The following is a 19,336-nucleotide window of genomic DNA, read 5'->3' on the forward strand; positions in this document are numbered from 1 at the left end:
AAAAGTGTAAAGCAAAAAGATTTTGTAAAATTCAACAAATAATTTATTTCCAGAGAATGCAAAGTAAAAATATAATAAAAGGAACTTACGGTATTACAAATTAAATCCCAAATAATCCTAGAATTACAGACTCAAGTCCTAATAATTTAAAGTTCTGAATAAAATTCAGTAGAAGTCACAAATTATGTCCAAAACTGAAGGTGATGATGTGTCTGTGGTAGTTCATAGAGTGTTATGTGCCAACAGGCTTTGTTGAATCACAGAAATATAATTCAAGGTTTAAATTCACTATAAAATCTAGTGAATGTCTCTCCCTAGAATTTTATCAGAGTACTTCTGTATTCCAAATAAAATAATCACTTAAATTCAATAATTGAATTCCAACCCAAAATAATAATGGACACAGCATATAATACAACTGTGCTAGAACTTAGAGCACGAATGAATGTTCCCTTCAGTGACAAGATTATATAGTCTTCTATTTGACCTCAGGTCTCAGTTAGCATTTTCTATATATAAAAAATATTACCTGATGGAAAATAACCTTATAGAATGATCCCAATGTTTACAAAATACAAATGTTAGATATTATAAGAAACCTATTACTAAAATTAAAATAATGAACCTGGACTAGGTCAAGTACACAAGGTAATTTCCAATAACCTTGACCTAGACCCAAATAAACATATTTACTTCTATTAATAATAATCCTGATATTAAACCCATACACATACGAATATTTTAGTTATGTATTAGTTGTTTACAAAATTTTAAACAAAATCAATTCAGGTCAAGCAGAAATGAACTCGGTTTTGGACAAGGTAAAGTCCAACATACAGTTTTACATTAAAACAGCATGTAATGAAAAAGTTTAAAAAAAACTAACAAACAATGCAAACGAAATACACTTAACAGTTTGATATATGATAATGAAGAACAAATTCCTGCATAAATGCTGGATATGTCATCTTGTGGTACAAAATAATGACATTTTTTCCACTCACCAAAATATCACGTTTTTGTGCCATACAATGAAATATATCTGGCAATAAAGCAGGAAAAGAAAACATCCTCAATATTTTAAATGCCTATGAGGTAACTGCAAAGATGAATGAAATAAATGAATACAGATACAACTCTTATTATAATGCCCATCATCATAACACAATTCCCCAGATATAACATGAACCACTTTGACAAAAACTTAAACCATTATTCTTATTGGTCTACCAAACGTATGACAAAAACAGATCAAAGAAAACAAAAGGATTATTACATTTTTTTCCCCTTTTAAAACATTATTTGACAAATATAAATGCACAAATACCATAAAGTAGAATGAATACTTTATGTTTTACTGGCACTTTCTTTTATCCTCATCGCATCCACTGCCCAATGACATATATGCACAATCAGCAAAGTTTCAATAGTTCTCACTAAACTACAGCTAGGACAAAAAACAAATCAGCAATTCTGGACCATACTATAGCTGGCATTTTGATTACACACCCATCCCATCACCAGACATATATATCCAATTGTTGAAATTTTGATCCTTCTTTCTAAACTGCAATTTTGTACAAAATGCAGTTAGCAGTCATGTACCCCAACTAATGTGTGAGAATGAGGGGAAACCATATTAAGTTTTGTCATGCTGGTATAACAGCCACGTTAAATTACTACATGTCTCTTAAAAGTTAAATTTGTGTTTTTGTCTATGATTTGATTCTTTAAATTACCAGATAAAAAATAAGCAAAATGAAATCTGAATCACATATTTAACACATGTATGCAACTATTTAAAGTACACTGCATGTTTATTATATATACACGAACACTTACCAACTGATTCCAATCAGTAAGACTTGCCCACTGATTCCAATCAGTAAGACTTACCCACTTATTCCAATCAGTAAGACTTGCCCACTGATTCCAATAAGTAAGACTTACCAAATGATTCCAATCAGTAAAATTTGCCCACTGATTCCAATCAGTAAGGCTTACCCGCTTATTCCAATCAATAAGACTTACCCACCGATTCCAATCAGTAAAATTTGTCCACTGATTCCAATCAGTAAGACTTGCCCACTGATTCCAATCAGTAAAACTTGCCCACTGATTCCAATCAGTAACACTTACCCACTTACTCCAATCAGTAACACTGGTCTTGACATTGTTAATTTCTATTGTCACTTTCTGTTTCCTGAAAAATATGAAAAGTAAACTTTTGAGAAATTAAATCAGTCACATTAAGTCCAGCAATATACTGTAACATTCTTTTTGACTGAATATAACATGATGAGAGTGGGAAAATGGTGTTAATGATGCCACTCAGTTCATCCACATTTTATTCCTGTTGCTGAAACGGTGTTGCTATCCATTAATAAACAACAATGGTCCCTAGAAGGGGCTGATGCTATAACTGCTGAAAAGAATTTCCAGGATTCCAGAAAAAGACCATTCTTCCTTCCACCTGCCAAGTGTTGCAACCATTTCTGCTATTTTTTGAGTCATAAAAAGATTTTCAAGATGACAATTGTGTCCAAGTGTCACCATTTAGGACCAACTAGACGTAAGGATGAAAGTGTGCATAAAGTTTCATGGCAAACCTCCTAGTACATATAGTTTAGGAGATGAAGCAATAAAAACTTAATGCTAGCAAACAGATGGATACCAGGCAAAAGGCATCCTATAAGCTTTTCTGATCTATGACCAGTAGCGCTAAAACGTTTTCCACAGACATGGCTGTCATCATGCAAGGTGCATACAGCTTTACAAGTATGGACCAAATTCATGGACTTTCATAATAACTTCTATGGACATCATTTATGACTAGTCACAAGCCGATAAAGTTTTATTTTTTTCACATGCATGAAAATCAGTAACTTTTGCATCAATTGTACCCATTTTTCCCAAATACATCCTAACGACTGCATATTCAATTAAGCATGAGTACATGGATTTCACTCGATTGCAACAATTTAGTCAAGGATCAAGAAAAATTAGGGGAGTTTCCAAATCAGAGCCCCAACCCCATTGTAGGAATTTAACAGTTTTAGTAGAAAATAAAACAAATACACATTTCTAATGTTGCACTGCACAGAGAGAGAAACTTTGCACAAAAACACTTGACGCATCAAAGCAGTAAAATAAAAGATTTCAATAGTGGTAAATCTTTTATCTGAATTGCAGGAAGCCATCTAACCTCCAACAGTCCTTGATACCCCACTGCCCTCCATAGTACAATTTGAGTCTCATTAGACAACTGTGTTGACACCTGTGTCTAATGACTGGATGTGATAGATTACTGCTTGAAAAAGGTTTAAACAAAGACTTTTATGTAGTTTATTTTTATTACATACTCATAACATGCACAAAGAATATCATCAACATAAATGGCTGGAAACTAACACTAACTTGCTAATCTGAGGTCAGTGATTTTACCAACAGATTACTAAAATTCAGCCCTCACTAATCCATTAGAGCAGTGAAAATTCTGTCCGAATCAATGGCTACAGTAAACTATAGGACCTAAGTTCTATACATAGAAAAATATAATTTTATTCCATATATATAGTATGTTTGAAAGTAAAACTATTTTGGTCTTTTCCGCACACTAGTGATATTAGTGTTTATCTGTATCTGTATTACTGCTGGCCTGTTTGGCATTAGTATGCTGTGGAAGACGCATATTCAGTAGAGATAAGAGGTTCCATTTTCAAAATCTTCCTGTTCTTGTATGCACAAATTTCTCATCAAGATTATTCCAAATATCCAAGCTATTGTGGTTTCAACAAGAGAATATGAAAACTGATCAACAGGATACTGCTCAATGTAAATTGCAGAAATGCCTTTCTTCTTCAATATTTAAACTTTAAAAAAAAATCTCTGAATTATTTTGACATATAATTCTGCAATAGTTGTAAAAATTTAGGTAATTTATAGCCAGTACAAAACCACAAATCACTGTGTTTATGAATATAATTCTCTCATTTCCATTTTGTATTTCATGTAAAGGTCAGACATGCACGATAATGTGAATGTTTACTATTTACATGAAGGCTTGGCAAAATGGAAATAAATATTTATATTTCATTTAATCAGTTACATTTTAATCATAATATTTACTTGTACTGATAATTCTGAACTGATGTCATCATTGGCATTCAACCAATCAAACATCGCTATCTGGCTCATTTGAGTACATGATGGACTTTATTTATCCTTTTAGACCTTTGTCTTTGATAGCAAAGAAAATCCTTCTAAGCTGCTATTTTTGTTTTAAAACCTAGATATTTATAACCAATAACATGTTGAAATGTATTCTTAAGACTTTCCCACATTCATTTTGAGAAATTTTATGATGAAATTTGTCTCTTGTAAGGCAAGATGAAGGATAATTAGATACAGGTGTCAAGCCTGTTGTAGCCCATATGTAAAAAATTATCAATAAGGGTATCACAATCTCACCGATCAAAACCAAGTCGTGGGCAGTTTGTGAGACTGCAGACTCTAAATGATTGGCTTTTCAGATTGCTTTGATTTATGTAACAATTTCAAGGTGTCCATGTGATAAGTGTTACATAATAATATAGCCAATGAGATTTCTTTGACAGGTGTGTTTGGAAATAAAGGGCTCGTCTCTAATAATTATCAATTGAGACTAATACATACTGTTCAACAAATAGTTAAATGTATGAAGTGTTGTCAATCATTCTCAAAAGGTGGTTTGTGAAAAATTCTTTTGTCACTGATTTCAAGGTAAAAACTGAATAGCATGGAAGAGAAAGCAGAAATGAATTGACAGAACATTACCCCCAAAAAAGCAAAGAGTGAATTTATTGACATTTTAATTTTTTGTGAGGGACTCAGTATTACCTTGCATTCTTACTAGACAAATGCTTAATCTGCATAATCAATTGAACTTAAAAGTATAAATGATGATTTAAAAAATGTTAAGATATATTAAAACATATTTAAAATTAAGCTAAAATGAACATAAACAAGTGTTATAATACAATTAAACATTATTAAAATTTAGCTAAAACAAAGATAAATAAAAATGTTATTATATATTAAAATGACTGAACTCAAGCTAGCACGGTCCTGTTTGTCTCATTTTATAGCCTAAAATATTTTACTTAAACCTTAAAAAGTATCACCATTTCCAAACCCCTTATCTACCTTTCCATTTATATATTTTTATACATTAATAATGTCTGAATATGCTCTTCTAACTCTATATCATTATACCTCATCTACATATCTATTTACAGGTATCTTTTTCAATAACTTTAATAATGGACATGTGACTTTAAAGTGCAAAGAAAGATAAAAAGAAAACAAAAGTTCTATTTTTTTATGAATATAATGCAATTTCTTTCAAATATCCCTTTTTTGATTTTACCATGGTTTTTTTTTTAAAATATACTTTAGCTGTGATATTTTTTGACATATTTTGGAGCAAGCTCAAATCCGCCAAAGGCAAGTTCAGCTGTCCAGAAAGCTGGGCCAGCTGTCAATTTATAAAGCCCTGGAAGAGGACGCAAAATCCAAAGAATGCACAAATCACCAAAGTTTCCAAGTAAAAATGTATGACCTATAATAATAATAATAATAATGAATTAATGAGGATAGGTCAGTTAATTACAGGTACTAATCTACCTTGAGGCCTTAAGTAATGTACAATATACGTGTATACAGTATTTACAACACAATGTGAAATTTTTTCAACTAAAGAATTTAGTTATTCTGAAAATCAAACAAATTTTCAAACCTGAAACACACATCAGTGAGCATTTAAAAATATATAAAATATACTGTATGGAAAAATTCATCTGTGAGAAAAAGGGTTCAGCACAGAAGAGCATTATGTCACTAGCATTAATGTTTGATACCTGTGAACTTTTAATGCTCTTTCTAAACGATTCCTACTTTGGCTTTGTATAATGCAATTTTTACTTCTAAAAGACCTTAAATATTTAGTACCATCAGCATCAATTTGATGAAAATATTGCTCATATCGACAGGAATGGCTTATGTGTAAATTTTATTCATAAATATATTGGTAAAAAAAATTATATAACCCACTGCGGCTTTAAAATTATCTATGCATTGATCTAGAATTAACTGGTATGCCCTCTTTTGGAGTCTAATTTTTTTTGCTACATTTGAATTTGAGGTATTATCCCAAATTACATTGTATGAATAATGCAAATGCACACTTCCTTTACAGGGGAAAAGGAAAAAGAATGCACAACACCTATGCAACACACTTCCTTGAAGATCACAAAACAATGTTCTTGTCCTCATGTAGACCAAGAAGTAGATCACCACCTTTTTTCTGATATTGCAAAAGTATATCCAATAATGTCAGAGAAGAAAAGCAGAAATCTACTTGCTGGTCTAGTCTCCATAAAGAAGTGCACGCAGAAAAAGCCTAAATTCTTGGTCACCTTACACTAAACCAATAAATCAACCCCACAAATCTCACCTGATACTATTGGATGATATGTGGGTCTGATATCACCTGTTCATTAAAATAAGCAATTCTGCTGCATGCAAATCCGTCTGGAACAAACCTGCAATTGGTAACAGCCATATCTAGCACAAAATTCAAAAAGGTCACAGGACAGACGGTTGTGCTATTCCACGTGAATTTACAAATCAAACATAGGCATTGCATCCGGAAATATAATGTACATGTCACCAAAAGAGCCCTTCAGCTGACGGTAGCTCGACAGCTGCGAGAAATACCAGTAAGAGTATAAATTGTACACCGATGTGTGCAGTCAAGATTGGGTGCAGATTTGTGCAGCTTTTAATGAATAGGTAATATCAGCCCCTAAACAGAAAATCAATATCATCAACCACACTTGTGTTAGTCTTTGGTTTATCAACATACTGATAAATAACCATAACCTCCGTTAAACAGATGTCCCATTGAACATTTTTGCCAAGGACAATTTCTGATTTATTATCAGTTTGATAATTAGCTGATTCAATACCTGAACATGATGATAATTTTGTTTTATATAAAATAATTTAGTAATAAATCAGAAATCTGACAGAAAATACACATCTTCGCTAGCCAGGGTTCCCATATGATAACCCTATCTACACCTTGGCACATCAAAAAGATATACTGGTGCTTTGTCCTAGTGACAGAGGTCTCACTAGGATTTTAAAACTAGGAGTCCAGGACTCCCATTTTGGTAAAAATAGGAGTCCCACCATCAAAAGTTGCAGTCCCTTCTTTCCTACAGAATCAACACAGACGTGAGTGCATCTATTTTTAGATGGAGAGGTTTTCTTAATGTAATCACTCACTGTAATATAGCTTCATTACAACAGTCCATTGACAGGATTGCACATTTATAGTTTATTTATTTTTCTACATACTTGTAGTAATTTTAGGCAATGGTTAAATAGTATCCGACTTGCTGTTTTTTCCCCGTAGTTTTGCAAATATGTGTCAAGTCTCAACATATCTTGATTCTGAGGTCATGTGCACTACTTATTCAGATACATTCGGAAATGAACACAGTAACGAAAGCTAAAGTTGTTTATTTGATATACTTTTATAAATGACCACATTTACATCTCTGGGTCTTTCTGACTCTGATTTCAATCACTGTAAATATAAGTACACTTATCACCCGGTCGCCAGTCAAAGCCTTTTAACTTGCCGCCCAGCTATTGCATGTTTTTTTTATGTACTCTTATAATGGCAACATGTATGTACATCAAGGGGTCTTTCAGTCACTCACTTCTGTCATTGTAAATATCAACACAGTTAATTGATCAACACATTTTCCCACAAACTGGGTGGCTGAAGCAGGACTGGCAAATCTTTGAATTTTACAGCACACCTATTACATGCGTAAGGAGGACTCCCACCTCAGTGATTTTCTGAACCCCAGATCAAAACAGGTGAATCTGAGTGAAAGGTATTTATGCAAACACAGACTGTCACTGGCAAAGTGCTTAATAATCAGTCGATGCAAGTTTTGTGCTCTCCTTGTCTCAATCATGTGGGAAGTGTTAAAATTTTAACAACTTTCAACTTCATTTTGATCCACTGGATGCAATGAAATTCACAGACCCGATGCACAGACATATCTGCTTGATACGCCAAGGTTTAGAGGTTACCACATTGTAACCGTGGCAAACGAAGATGGTACACACGTGACTGATGCAGTCCTTACCTCTCCTAGGCTTCGACTATTGTCATTAATAATCGTAGTATTGATGTTATTGTTCTTAATTATGTAGTTGTTGCTGACGTTAATGGCCAAATCGAGTAAAGTGGATGCTAGTCCTGCATGTAAGACCTCGACACTGCTATTTATGTTTTGTGCGTGATACGTCTTACATTGAAGGACTGACTGGATGCTAGCAACAAAATAGAAATGGCAGAAAATTTTGGCGAAAGATCTTACTAGTTGCTCTCAAATATATTTAGGAACTTAGTCCTTTGTTAATGGTGTGTATTTTCAGTTTTCTCTGATTCAAATTCGTTCTCTCCGGTCTCTGTAAACACCTGTGGTGGAGTGGGGAACTGAGACCCTCCTTGATTCAACCGATCTAAAAATGCACTCAGCAATCGTTTGTTCAAATGATCAGTCTGTGTAATTTTTCTTTCGGGAGTTTCAGTTATGATATGGCCGCTATCTGAGCTTAAATTTAAATTCTGAACACCGTTCTGTACGTTGTTTGTAATCAAAAAGGAGTCACTCCTACTTTCGTCGGCCATATTTTCCAAATCGCACATATAAAACATCGACGCCGAAGAGAGCTTTTACATTAGGTTCGGACTGAAACCGACCAAAAACTGTCCGAAAGCACTGTGAATTTGAACTCGATTGACAAAGGCAGGCAGCAGTGACCTTTATTTTAAACATCAACTGCCCATACTGAAAAAAAAAGAATGCTTCGCCTATTTGTTAACATGCAAATTAATTCCAAAATGTATGTTTGTCTTGCACTCTTCTACAATGTTTGAAACAAGCCCCGTAATTATATTGTGAAAATTGGATGAAAATGTCCAGGTTATAAGGATAAATTGTATATGATAGGCTGACAATTGGATACCCGTTGAGTCAAACACTAGTTCGTCACATGAGGTAGCAATGAGTCACGTTCATTTAAACCACTTGTACGCTAGCCAGTAAGTCATGTCGACCGAGCATCAAATTACCTTCCGTTACATATTTGCATATCTGCTTCTTTGAAACCGTAATTTTTTGTTTCTAAAACTGTTTAGTTTTTGAAAGAAGAATCGCACCTATACTGTCAAACTTTTATGAACATTTGACTATATGACTCCAACTTGCAAGGAGGCGAATTTTTTTTTACAATTCGAAACATCAAGGACAAGCCTCTAAAAAATAATACTGTTATTAATATAGTATACTCTTATCTTCCCTAAATATCAGAATTTGCACGATTGTTTAAATGAGAACTAAACCGACCAAAAAATAAAGATGTTTGTCATCATCTAAAATTAACAGCCTTGGATGGTCTCAATATTAAAAATATTACAGAAATTACCTATTTTAGTAGTTCCATTGCAAACAAATTAATTCCTCTGTGTTATAAAACACTGAGTGCACGTCAACTCATGGAATTTATTTGATAACATGCAAAATATATAACATGCAATAGAACAGACAAACACTTCAATACATTTCCAACAGGATGAATAATCGACGCAACCATAACAAAAAAAAAAAAAATTTGAAGGATCATCAGTTATCATCTAACGTTTCAATACATTTTAATCAGTAAATCAATCTTTACGTGATTTTCTTTCATGCCAATCGATGATGTGACTGATTAAAGAAAAGTTGCCGGATTCATCGGTTAGCTAATTGTATCTCAATGGCTTTAATGCTATGGCGTTATATAACATTGTATAAAATGTTAACAAAAGATTTTGTTATTGTATTAAATATGGAGTATGTGCATTTGGTTATAGCGCCCCGTTTTAATGAATTCTTAGATTTGTGTGATTACTTGTGTGATTATTGGAATTTGGCGCAATGGAAATATTCCTAACCCGAAATAATTAGCCAATTGTTAGAAGCAAACGTCACAGAGTGAAGTATTAGTGAGTTTCCATGATGCCATGGTTCAATAGTACTGAATTCCGGCCAAAACCGAATGGGGGTCCCCGAGTGGCCGAGTGGTCTAAAGCGCTCTCCGTTACGGATCACTGCCATCTCACCTCTGTCTGCGTGGGTTCAAGTCTCGGATTCGGCTAATGTGGGTATATGAGAAAGCTTGCCAGTAGCTTCTCGTGGGTCGGTGGTTCTTTCCGGGTTTTTCCTCCACCAATAATACTGGCCGCCATGTACAGCCTATCGTGTGCTGAAAAATGTCGTTAAACCCTACAACAACAACAACCAAAACTGAATGAATGTCATGTCCCTGTAATAAGATAGTCCACATTAAAGTCTAGTGGTGTACATTGGTGGTGTGACTGCAAGGACAGTATTTACGGTAGGAAACCGGTAAATTACACAAAGGAATAAATAAGAAGGGACTTGGCAGGTACCGTTTATGTCTCCATGTGGGCAAATGTGGTGCAATAATATTGGCGAAATGTGACTGGAAAGCAAACATTGACAAACATAGGGGATACTCGTATATTTTCTAAGGCGTGAATGGTTGGCAATACGGAAACATGATGAAGATAAAACATGCAGATGTGTGCTTGATAGATATTTGGCAGGTTGTTTTGTCTGTGGTCTTGCATTAATTAGAGTAAAATTTAGGTATAGAGTGGACACGTCGGGCTTTCTAATTTACAACTGAAGCTGTATGGAAGTCTTTGGAAATTTGGGGTAAACTTATGAATTCCAGCGAGAATCGCGTGAGTAGTATATGGGGCCACCCTAGCGACAATGGGAATTAGCATTACAGAACCCCTTGGGCCACTCTAGCGACAAGGGAAATTTAACATGGAGAAAAACCCTGGGTCACTCTAGCGACAAGGGGAATTGAACATGGAATGGGAATGTCACCTGGGGATCAGTGGGAATTAAACATTGGTAACGTCAAAGGTTTATAGGGTCAAAACCTTTTATAGGGTGAAATGTATTTGTAGGGACAAAGGGTTGATAGGGACAAACATAGACATACAGAAACAAACAAATACACATTGAAACACACAGAAAAGAGGACAGAAATATTCTAAAGAAAGACTCACAGATAGAATAGAGACTCGATAAAGAAAAGTCTGTTGTATGGGTTCAAAACATTTATTCAAGTACATATATACATGGGCTCTCTGGCCTGTGCTTTGGTCTAAGCACTATCCATTAAATACATAAACATTTGAACATAAAATAAACATATTTACGAGTTGTTTAGTTATTGACTCTAGTAAACTAATGTTTAAAATTAACGTTCACTCCTTTCTAAAATCACTTCATATGCAACGAATTTACATTAAATGTTCGTTTATAAGAAAAAGTTAAAACAAAACAAGTAACAAACAATCAAATAAGAGAAAGTTCATGTTTGTCTCTCTATCCGTTACACACGTTGTTTAAAATCTGGTCAGCTACCACTTGTGTCCCAGCATAGATGTTTCCGATCTCGTATTCCCTGTCAGTCGTAAATCTGCTGTTACGTCCATCGTGCTAGGTACACTTATCGGTAAGCAGATCAAGAGCAGTGATCGTCTTCTTCCCATGGAGGTACAACATATGCCATATGAATAGTCACTTTTCCATCGGTGATGTCAAATTTTTCTCTCACCGACCGCACGTCTTCAATAGCCCTCAAAAGTTTGGAAGAAGTTATTTCTGCAGGTGTGCTAAATCCGAGACATACAGGCGAGTTCAAACTGTCGTGATACATAGATAGGCTCAAACGACCTTCATCTTTGACTTGGCAATGACATTTGAGTTCCTCTAACAGTGAGTCAAGTAGATCCGTAATGAAACCTGATACTTCCTCGGCTGGAACGTCAGACGCGAAGTCTTTAAATTTCACCGTGTAGGTGTAAGTTGTCGTTCTAAATTTTCTCGAGGTCGCTGTCTGGGTCATTTGGATGCTAAAATACTCCTTTAGGTCTATTGAATCCTTTCCCTTCTTGAACGCACTTTGCTGTGACGGTGTGGTGGTGAAAGAGGTCAATGATGTTTGTTCCTTCTCTTTTTTCTTCTGCGTAGAGTTATTCATCTTTCTCGTCGCTTGTCCTCGCAATGAAGTGTCGTTCTTGGAAGTCGTCCCTTTTTATACTGGGTGATATCAGCATGTCCATAAGGTAAAGTTTTGTGGTCTGGAAGTTTCACTGGTTGCACGTAGTTTGTCATGGCATTAGTACATAACAACTAAGATGTGGTATTGCATTGGTGATGTGATCGTGAGGCATAGAATCACACCCGAGTTTCTCGTTGGACTTGAGTCTTACGCTCTATACTTGCTGTTTGAAAGGATTCATTTTTGTCGATTGGTCTTGGTAGTGACAATGAACTATTGGTCTTGGACGTTGTCCCTTTTTATATGCTGACCAATATCGATGTGACCGTACGGCAACGTAAAGTGATTGGGAAGTCTCACTCGCTTCTGGTACACGATTTGATAGATTTTTTCCAGGGGTCGACTGACGATGTGGTGAGTGGGTAAACGTACAATCTTGTTCGGTTGGTGAGTGGTCACTTTAAAGTTTCCATCCTCTCCCGATTGCAAGGCTTCTTTCAATACCCCAAAGTTGACCACTCGACTGGTACGATAATTCAGAGTACAACTAAATTGGATGATTGATTAACAGGGCTATCTCTCTCTAAATACTCCTTTAACATATTTATATTGCAAAGTTGTTTGTGTTTTCACCTCACATGAGTGTTATTGATATAAGTTATCTCAAATACCTTCTTTTCAATTGTATAAGAAACATAATATTTAGCCTGAAGAGGATTTTGAGGTATGGGAAAGGGAGATATAGTTATATCACCCGGATATAAATAACCTCAGTCAAGTTACGCTCAAATAACATAAATTAAGCTCATCAATTTTATCATATCATCCGAGTTTATATCTTTACAATATTTTTTATATCGGCTTGTATAATATGACCAGCCTTATTTACAGAATTAACGACATTCCAAAATACCGTGTGAATTTTAAAATTCATATGTCTTTCTTTATCTGTCATATTCCTTTTTCATTGGCTTCGGTATTTTCCAAGAGTGGATTTACTACTTTTATATTCTCTTTTCGTATGATTGAAATTTTTGTTTATTTTTATTAAAAGAAAACACTTTTCTTTATTGTTTATTTTTATTCAGAACAAACATTTTTTATGTGGTACTTCTTTCTGACTTACGTAAATTCTGTTTTAAACCAAGATTGGTTGTTTTATCCCTGTTATGAAAGCTATTGAGTGGAAACTTTTTCCCGCGTACTCACATATATATTCATATTTTCTACAACTTGATTTATTTAAGTTTTATTTCTTTGATGAGTTTCAGCAACGATTTTTGTTTGTGTCAAAATTGAATATCTTTAGTTCTTATATTATAGATCCAAATTTGTAAGGGTGTCCGAGTGGTCTAAAGCACTCACCGTTACGGATCACTGTCATTACATTATGTCTGTCTCGGGCTCAGACAATGTAGGTATGTGAGTAGTTAAGTGGGCCACTATACGTACAATGGAAATTAGCATTACGGAGACCCCTGGGCGAATATACGTACAATGGAAATTTAACATGGCGAAAAATCGTGGGTTAATATACGTACAAGGGGAATTAACATGGGAAAAAATTGTGGGCCGATATACGTACAAGGGGAATTTAACATGGGGAATAGAGTTTGGGGGTTGTTTAGGGACAAAGGGGAATTGAATATGGGATTTTTTTTTTAAAAAAAAATTTTTTTAAAAAGGGGTAGGCAATGGAAAGGCTATCTCTTTTCGAGAAATATGGCTGGCCCTGAAAAGGGCCTTTGGGTTTTCTTCTTCTTCTTCTGGTTCTAGTTTCTTCTTTTTCTCCACCAAGTTCTTATTTTATCTCCAACACTCTTTCTCTTCTTTTCTTTCTTTTTTTTCTCCTGCTCTTCTTTCTTCTTCTCTTCCTCCTCTTCTTTCTTCCTCTTTTCATTTTCTTCTTCTTTTTCAATTTTTTCATTCCATGCTCTCATCCTTATCCTTTCCTCTTCATCCTCCTTCTCCTCCTTTATTTCTTTCAACAGATCACTGATGATTACCTTCATTTTTCGTAAATTGTTTATCTCCAACTTCACTCGATGGGGACTATAAGAATAGTGATCCTCGTTTAGGTTAACCAACATTTGCTCTATCATTCCTAAATTGTCCAGGACGTTTTGCAATTTTTCCATTTGTCCATTTGGTTAGAAGCCATCTTCTTTTTTTATTCTTTGCAGAATGGTTTGAACGACGAATACTGTGGGTTCTTATACGAAAAGCGCGGACGTGAAGGAAAACATCCCCTACTTTTTCATTTCATATAATAAAACCCTAACTATACTCTCCACATTCGCTAAGAAACAATAAACAAAATCCATAATCTACTATCCACACAATCGTACGTGAGCGGTTACAAAACCCAAACTATACTCTCCACATACGCTTAGAAACAATAAACAAAATCCATAATCTACTATCCACACAATCTTACGTGAGCGGTTACAAAACTCAAACTATACTCTCCACATACGCTAAGAAACAATAAACAAAATCCATAATCTACTATCCACACAATCGTACGTGAGCAGTTACAAACACAAACACACAAACACATACCCTCGCACTATGAAAAAAGAGTTAGTGTTTATAATCACACTACTCTACCTACACACACACACACACACACACATTGGCAAATCGATAGTTATTTCTTTTCTAGAGTATTGGGTAGCCCTTAAAAGGGCTGTTTTTTTTTTAACTCCAGATGCACCTATCTAATGGTCGCACCTTCCTGGCCTGGCGCCACACACGCATCTTCTTCCCCAGTCTCCTTTCACCTTTCTTCTGGGGAGCGCAGAGGGAGGATGATTCGCTTCAACACCCCAATCCTCTGTCTCGGGAGTATTGTACGACATCCTCTCTTCTAGTTTCTTTTCCTCCTCTTCCCTCTGTCTTCTCTCCTCCTCTTCGTTCTTCATTCTTTCCTCTTCTACTATAGCCTCCGCGGCCAGTTCATTTAACAGGCGCCTGACATATTCCAGATGTATCTGGAGTTCAAGAAGTTTGCTTATTCTGCTATTCATTCTTGTGTTGAACAATCAACAAGGGTAGCTAGACTGCCCAGCGAGTTTCAATTTATAGTGAAAGCGCGGACGTGATGGAAAACATCCCCCTAAAAACATAAAATTGATCTTACCTACATCATGACCAAAAAACAACAACGCGCGGACCTAAAAGAAACACTCACTCACTTTTTATGCTACCCATCACTATTTTAAATTTTTTTTTATAAATCACTTCAATAGACTATCCACATACTCAAAGCAATCCAATCTAACCCCAAATTTACACCTCAAACACCAAAAAAAAGACATCATTTTAATCTACTATCCATACCAACTTACTTAACCACTTACAAACACAAACACACAAACACATACCCTCACATTTTTTTAAAAAGAGTTAGTGTTTATTTTCACACTACTCTACCTACACACATTGGCAAATGGATTGTTATTTCTTTTCTAGAGTATTGGGTAGCCCTGAAAAGGGCTGTTTTTTTGTTTGCTATGGCATTCTTTTTTAGTTTCTAAGAATGCGATGTCCTCTGAGGATAGACTTTCTGGCGATAGGTCTGCTTCTTCGAAAAGAGAAGAAGAACTCTTTGGTGTCGATACGACAATCGACAAAGCCTCTGTCAGCTTCAGGTTGCTGCTGCTGTTGTTGTTGTTGCTGCTGTTGCTGCTGTCTCTGAAGTCTGTACTTCTCCGTCCATTCTTCTTTCTCCCTGTTCATTTCTTCTCTGAAGAGCTCTTCTATCAGGTCTTCAGTGATTTTTAACATTCTCACATTCTCTATTTCTTCTGGCTTCGGTATCAGACTGTGTCTGACCCTATGCAAATTCACGTAGGCTTCGTTGAGTTTAGCTAGTTTGGAACACATCTTCTTAGGAGGATGAGTCGACAATGGATGGTTAGACTGGAAACAACCCCGGTTCTTAAAGTCAAAGCGCGGACGTGAAGGAAAACATCCCCCACACGGTTTTCGAGCCGCAACGTTCAGTGAGTGTCATGCGAGGGATAGTAAGAAATGAAAGAGCATCAATCCAACATTCTTATAGCTAAACAAACCACAAAGGCATTTTTTTTCAAAACACAACATTTTTTATTCAAAAATCACTTAACACTAAACAACAACTCTAACATTTTTAACAATAATCCAACATGATAACATCAAACAATTTTTTTCAAAACACAACATTTTTTATTCAAAAATCACTTAACACTAAACAACAACTCTAACATTTTTAACAATAATCCAACATCATAACATCAAACAATTTTTTTTTCAAAACACAACATTTTTTCCACAGTCTCCTCACATTCCATCTTTAAAGTTTCTCCACTAGGTAAAGAGGGATAACAGTCTTCCATGGTTTCTAGTAATCTAGGATGACTTCTCTCAAACTGTTGATTTCTATGGTATTATCGAATTCTGCATACAGGATGACGTTCACCGTTTCATCAGGGTCTCGGTCTTTAAACTGAATTTCCACACGAATCTGGCCTGATTTTATAGGGTGGAAATGTCCCTCGTCGCTGCCTTGGTCTGGAGTGAAATCGAAAGCCCACAAAGCGTAGCCTCCTGCATAATCCTCGTACGTAATACCGTGACTGGTATTGGTTCCTAACTGTCCGGTGGCTTCGTACAGGGACAAGTACGATCTCAAGTAATTCTTCTTGGTAAAGTCAGGTTCGAAAGGTCGGGTACACAAGGTCTTGCCATCGCGACTGACTTCGATTTTGGACACGCCAAAGTGTTGAAAGTAGAAAGGATTTTTTTCGGCAGCTCCGTTGAAGGCTGTATTCTCGACGATACCAACGATCAAACGTTTGGGTAACTGTCCTTGGAACAGATGATCTTCGATCATGGATCGCTGTCCCTTGGGAATGGTGAAGGTTTTCACTTCCACGCGTCGTATGGGATACTTGGCAGTCGTTCTGCTCAACGTCTGACTGATGTCGTTTTCCACTTTAGGTAACACTTCCACACGGCGTACGTAGAGTCTGGCTTCTAGGATTTTGGTTTTGTAACCGTCACTATCAGCCATCAAATGGAAAGCGGCACTGCTACGATTCAGTCTCAGGCGGACATCCACCCCGTTCAGCAAATACTTTTCTTGCAACCACATGTCCAAATGCAAACGATCCATCAGTTCTAAACTTGTGTCGGCTCCCGTGATTCTCTTTCTTCGTTCTACAAATCCATCATTGTTGTCTTTCTTTTCATCAGTTTCCAATATTTCAAACTTGGTAGGTTCGTCAGCTTCCCATACCACAAAGGCATTGAGATGAGTGTTCTTGGCATCTATTCCGTACGTCAAGAGATTTTCCAGGTAGGCACGATAAGGGTAAGTATCCATGCTGCTACTGACAGTTTGTTATTCAAGTACAAGTCCACTCCACTGAACAAGGAATGCATGAAATTGTTGACGGGAGCTACTGCTTCATCGTCTATAGCACCTCCAGTCTTATCTAGAATTTTGACTTTCAGGTACAAGTAACTGCTATTCAGATCGATGTAATCTTCGGGCTGTCCTTTGATTTCAAACTCGATGGGAACGGAATCGGTCAGTGAGGAGACGGGGTGAAATTCCACCCACTGGGATTCTTGCATCGTCATCATCGTGGGGGGCATGGCAAACAGATCCAGTTCCGTCTTGGAACAAGCGCAAGATTCTCGGTGCATCATTTTTTGTCTCTTTTCTCAATAATCGAAAACGTCTAAGTCTCGAACGGTTCTTCTTTTCTTGGCCTTTCTCGCTTGAAGTCTGGTGAAAGGGTGTTTTCTTCGTCGTCTCTTTCTGCCTTGTCCTTGCTGAATGCCTGACTCGGTAGCGTGCAGGGCATTTATAGGTGTTTCTCGTTGGCCTAAAATGTCTTTGCCCGTTTGCAGCAAGACATTTTTGCCTGCCCTCATGAAGGCTTCTTTAGGGTTTTGTTTGTCGATGATGACATTTTGGAGAAATTCTTTGCCTTGCGTCAGTGCCGCATCTTTCAAGGCGTGCAATCCGCGTGTCACCATCGGTTTCAACACCGGGGCTACCGAACGAAATGCCGATTTTAACATATCTCCTAAGCCGTGTCCTCGCTGTCGAGCAACCCCTCGGTACACTGGATACATGACTTACGAATCGTGAGAAAACCGTTTTCGAAAATGGAGTTTCACCGTGACTTTTCCTTTGGTGAATGGAATATTTTGTCCCAAATCTCCTTTTATAGTAATGTTGACCGTGTCCAAATACGACTTACTGACAGGCAAATAGTGAGGATGGACAAATTCGCGGTGGACGTGGTAAGTGTTTCCACCTTCCTCGTCAGTGTTCGTGGCAGAATCCACTTTGAAAGGAATGACACGCAGTAACGGTACGGAGGTGTGTCCCACCACGTTATACTCCACCACATCGGAGTACACAAACATCAAATTCAGTCCTTGGTTCAGTTCTACCGGGGCACGAAATAACTTGCTAAAAGACTCGTTGTCGTAAACGATGGGTAATTCGCTTTTCTTCATCATGCTCATTCTCAGGTTCATGTCTCCGCCCAACATGTCATACAATTCAGGACAAAATAAAATGGACAGGATTTTACTCCGTTCAAATTTCATTAAGAAGCGACGAGCTGTTTTGTGCTACTCCATGGTGACACTTTTGTTAACATGCTCCAAAGCTTTCAGAAACACGGCATTAAACCTGGAGGCTATGGTGCTGACCAAATGTTGACCACTAAAATAATAGCCTGGGGAAATGAACAAGTGATAGGTGGTGTACTTTTGTGTACGGGTTTTCTTGTCATATTTGACATTGCTATCCATCCACTGTTGCAATTGTTCGTCATGAACTTCCACATAAAAAAAAATTTGATTGGGAAGGACATTGAGGACTTGGGTCGGGTGAATCATTTCTACTAAAGCCACTTCCCAATGGGCTTCGTGATCTAAGGGGATGGCTTGAGGTAATTTGGCCGTGTAACAGCACAACGTGTTCTTGGGAAACACCTCCATGGAACTGTCGCTGGGTAAGGTTAAGTAAAATTGGTTTTGGTGACTCATAATTCCAGAGTTCTGTGGCTGTCCGAGGGGTTAGTGGACGTCAGAGGCGTGTCTCCGCCCAAAATGG

General features: G+C 36.6%; 1 protein-coding gene across 7 annotated transcripts in view; it reads right to left on the minus strand.

The window, feature by feature from the left end:
* The window catches only part of LOC149800597 (nicotinamide riboside kinase 2-like), a 52,510-nt gene that overhangs the window by 20,603 nt on the left and 12,571 nt on the right, over window positions 1-19,336 (minus strand). For 2 of the 7 annotated variants that reach the window (XM_089954580.1, XM_089954579.1), the window contains exons 1-2: window positions 8,208-8,782; window positions 2,140-2,203 (exon numbers count right to left, since the gene is read on the minus strand). In XM_089954580.1, coding sequence (XP_089810706.1) covers window positions 2,140-2,174 — 35 coding nt within the window. In that variant the 5' untranslated portion in view covers window positions 2,175-2,203; window positions 8,208-8,782. Of the gene's footprint in view, window positions 1-2,139; window positions 2,204-8,207; window positions 8,784-9,093; window positions 9,148-19,336 lie in introns of those variants that run through there. The other 5 variants (XM_089954578.1, XM_089954576.1, XM_089954575.1 and 2 more) reach the window with 5 other exon arrangements.

This window comes from Sinohyriopsis cumingii, chromosome 4, assembly GCF_028554795.1.
Source record: "Sinohyriopsis cumingii isolate HCF-2022 chromosome 4, ASM2855479v2, whole genome shotgun sequence".
NCBI lineage: Eukaryota > Metazoa > Mollusca > Bivalvia > Unionida > Unionidae > Sinohyriopsis > Sinohyriopsis cumingii.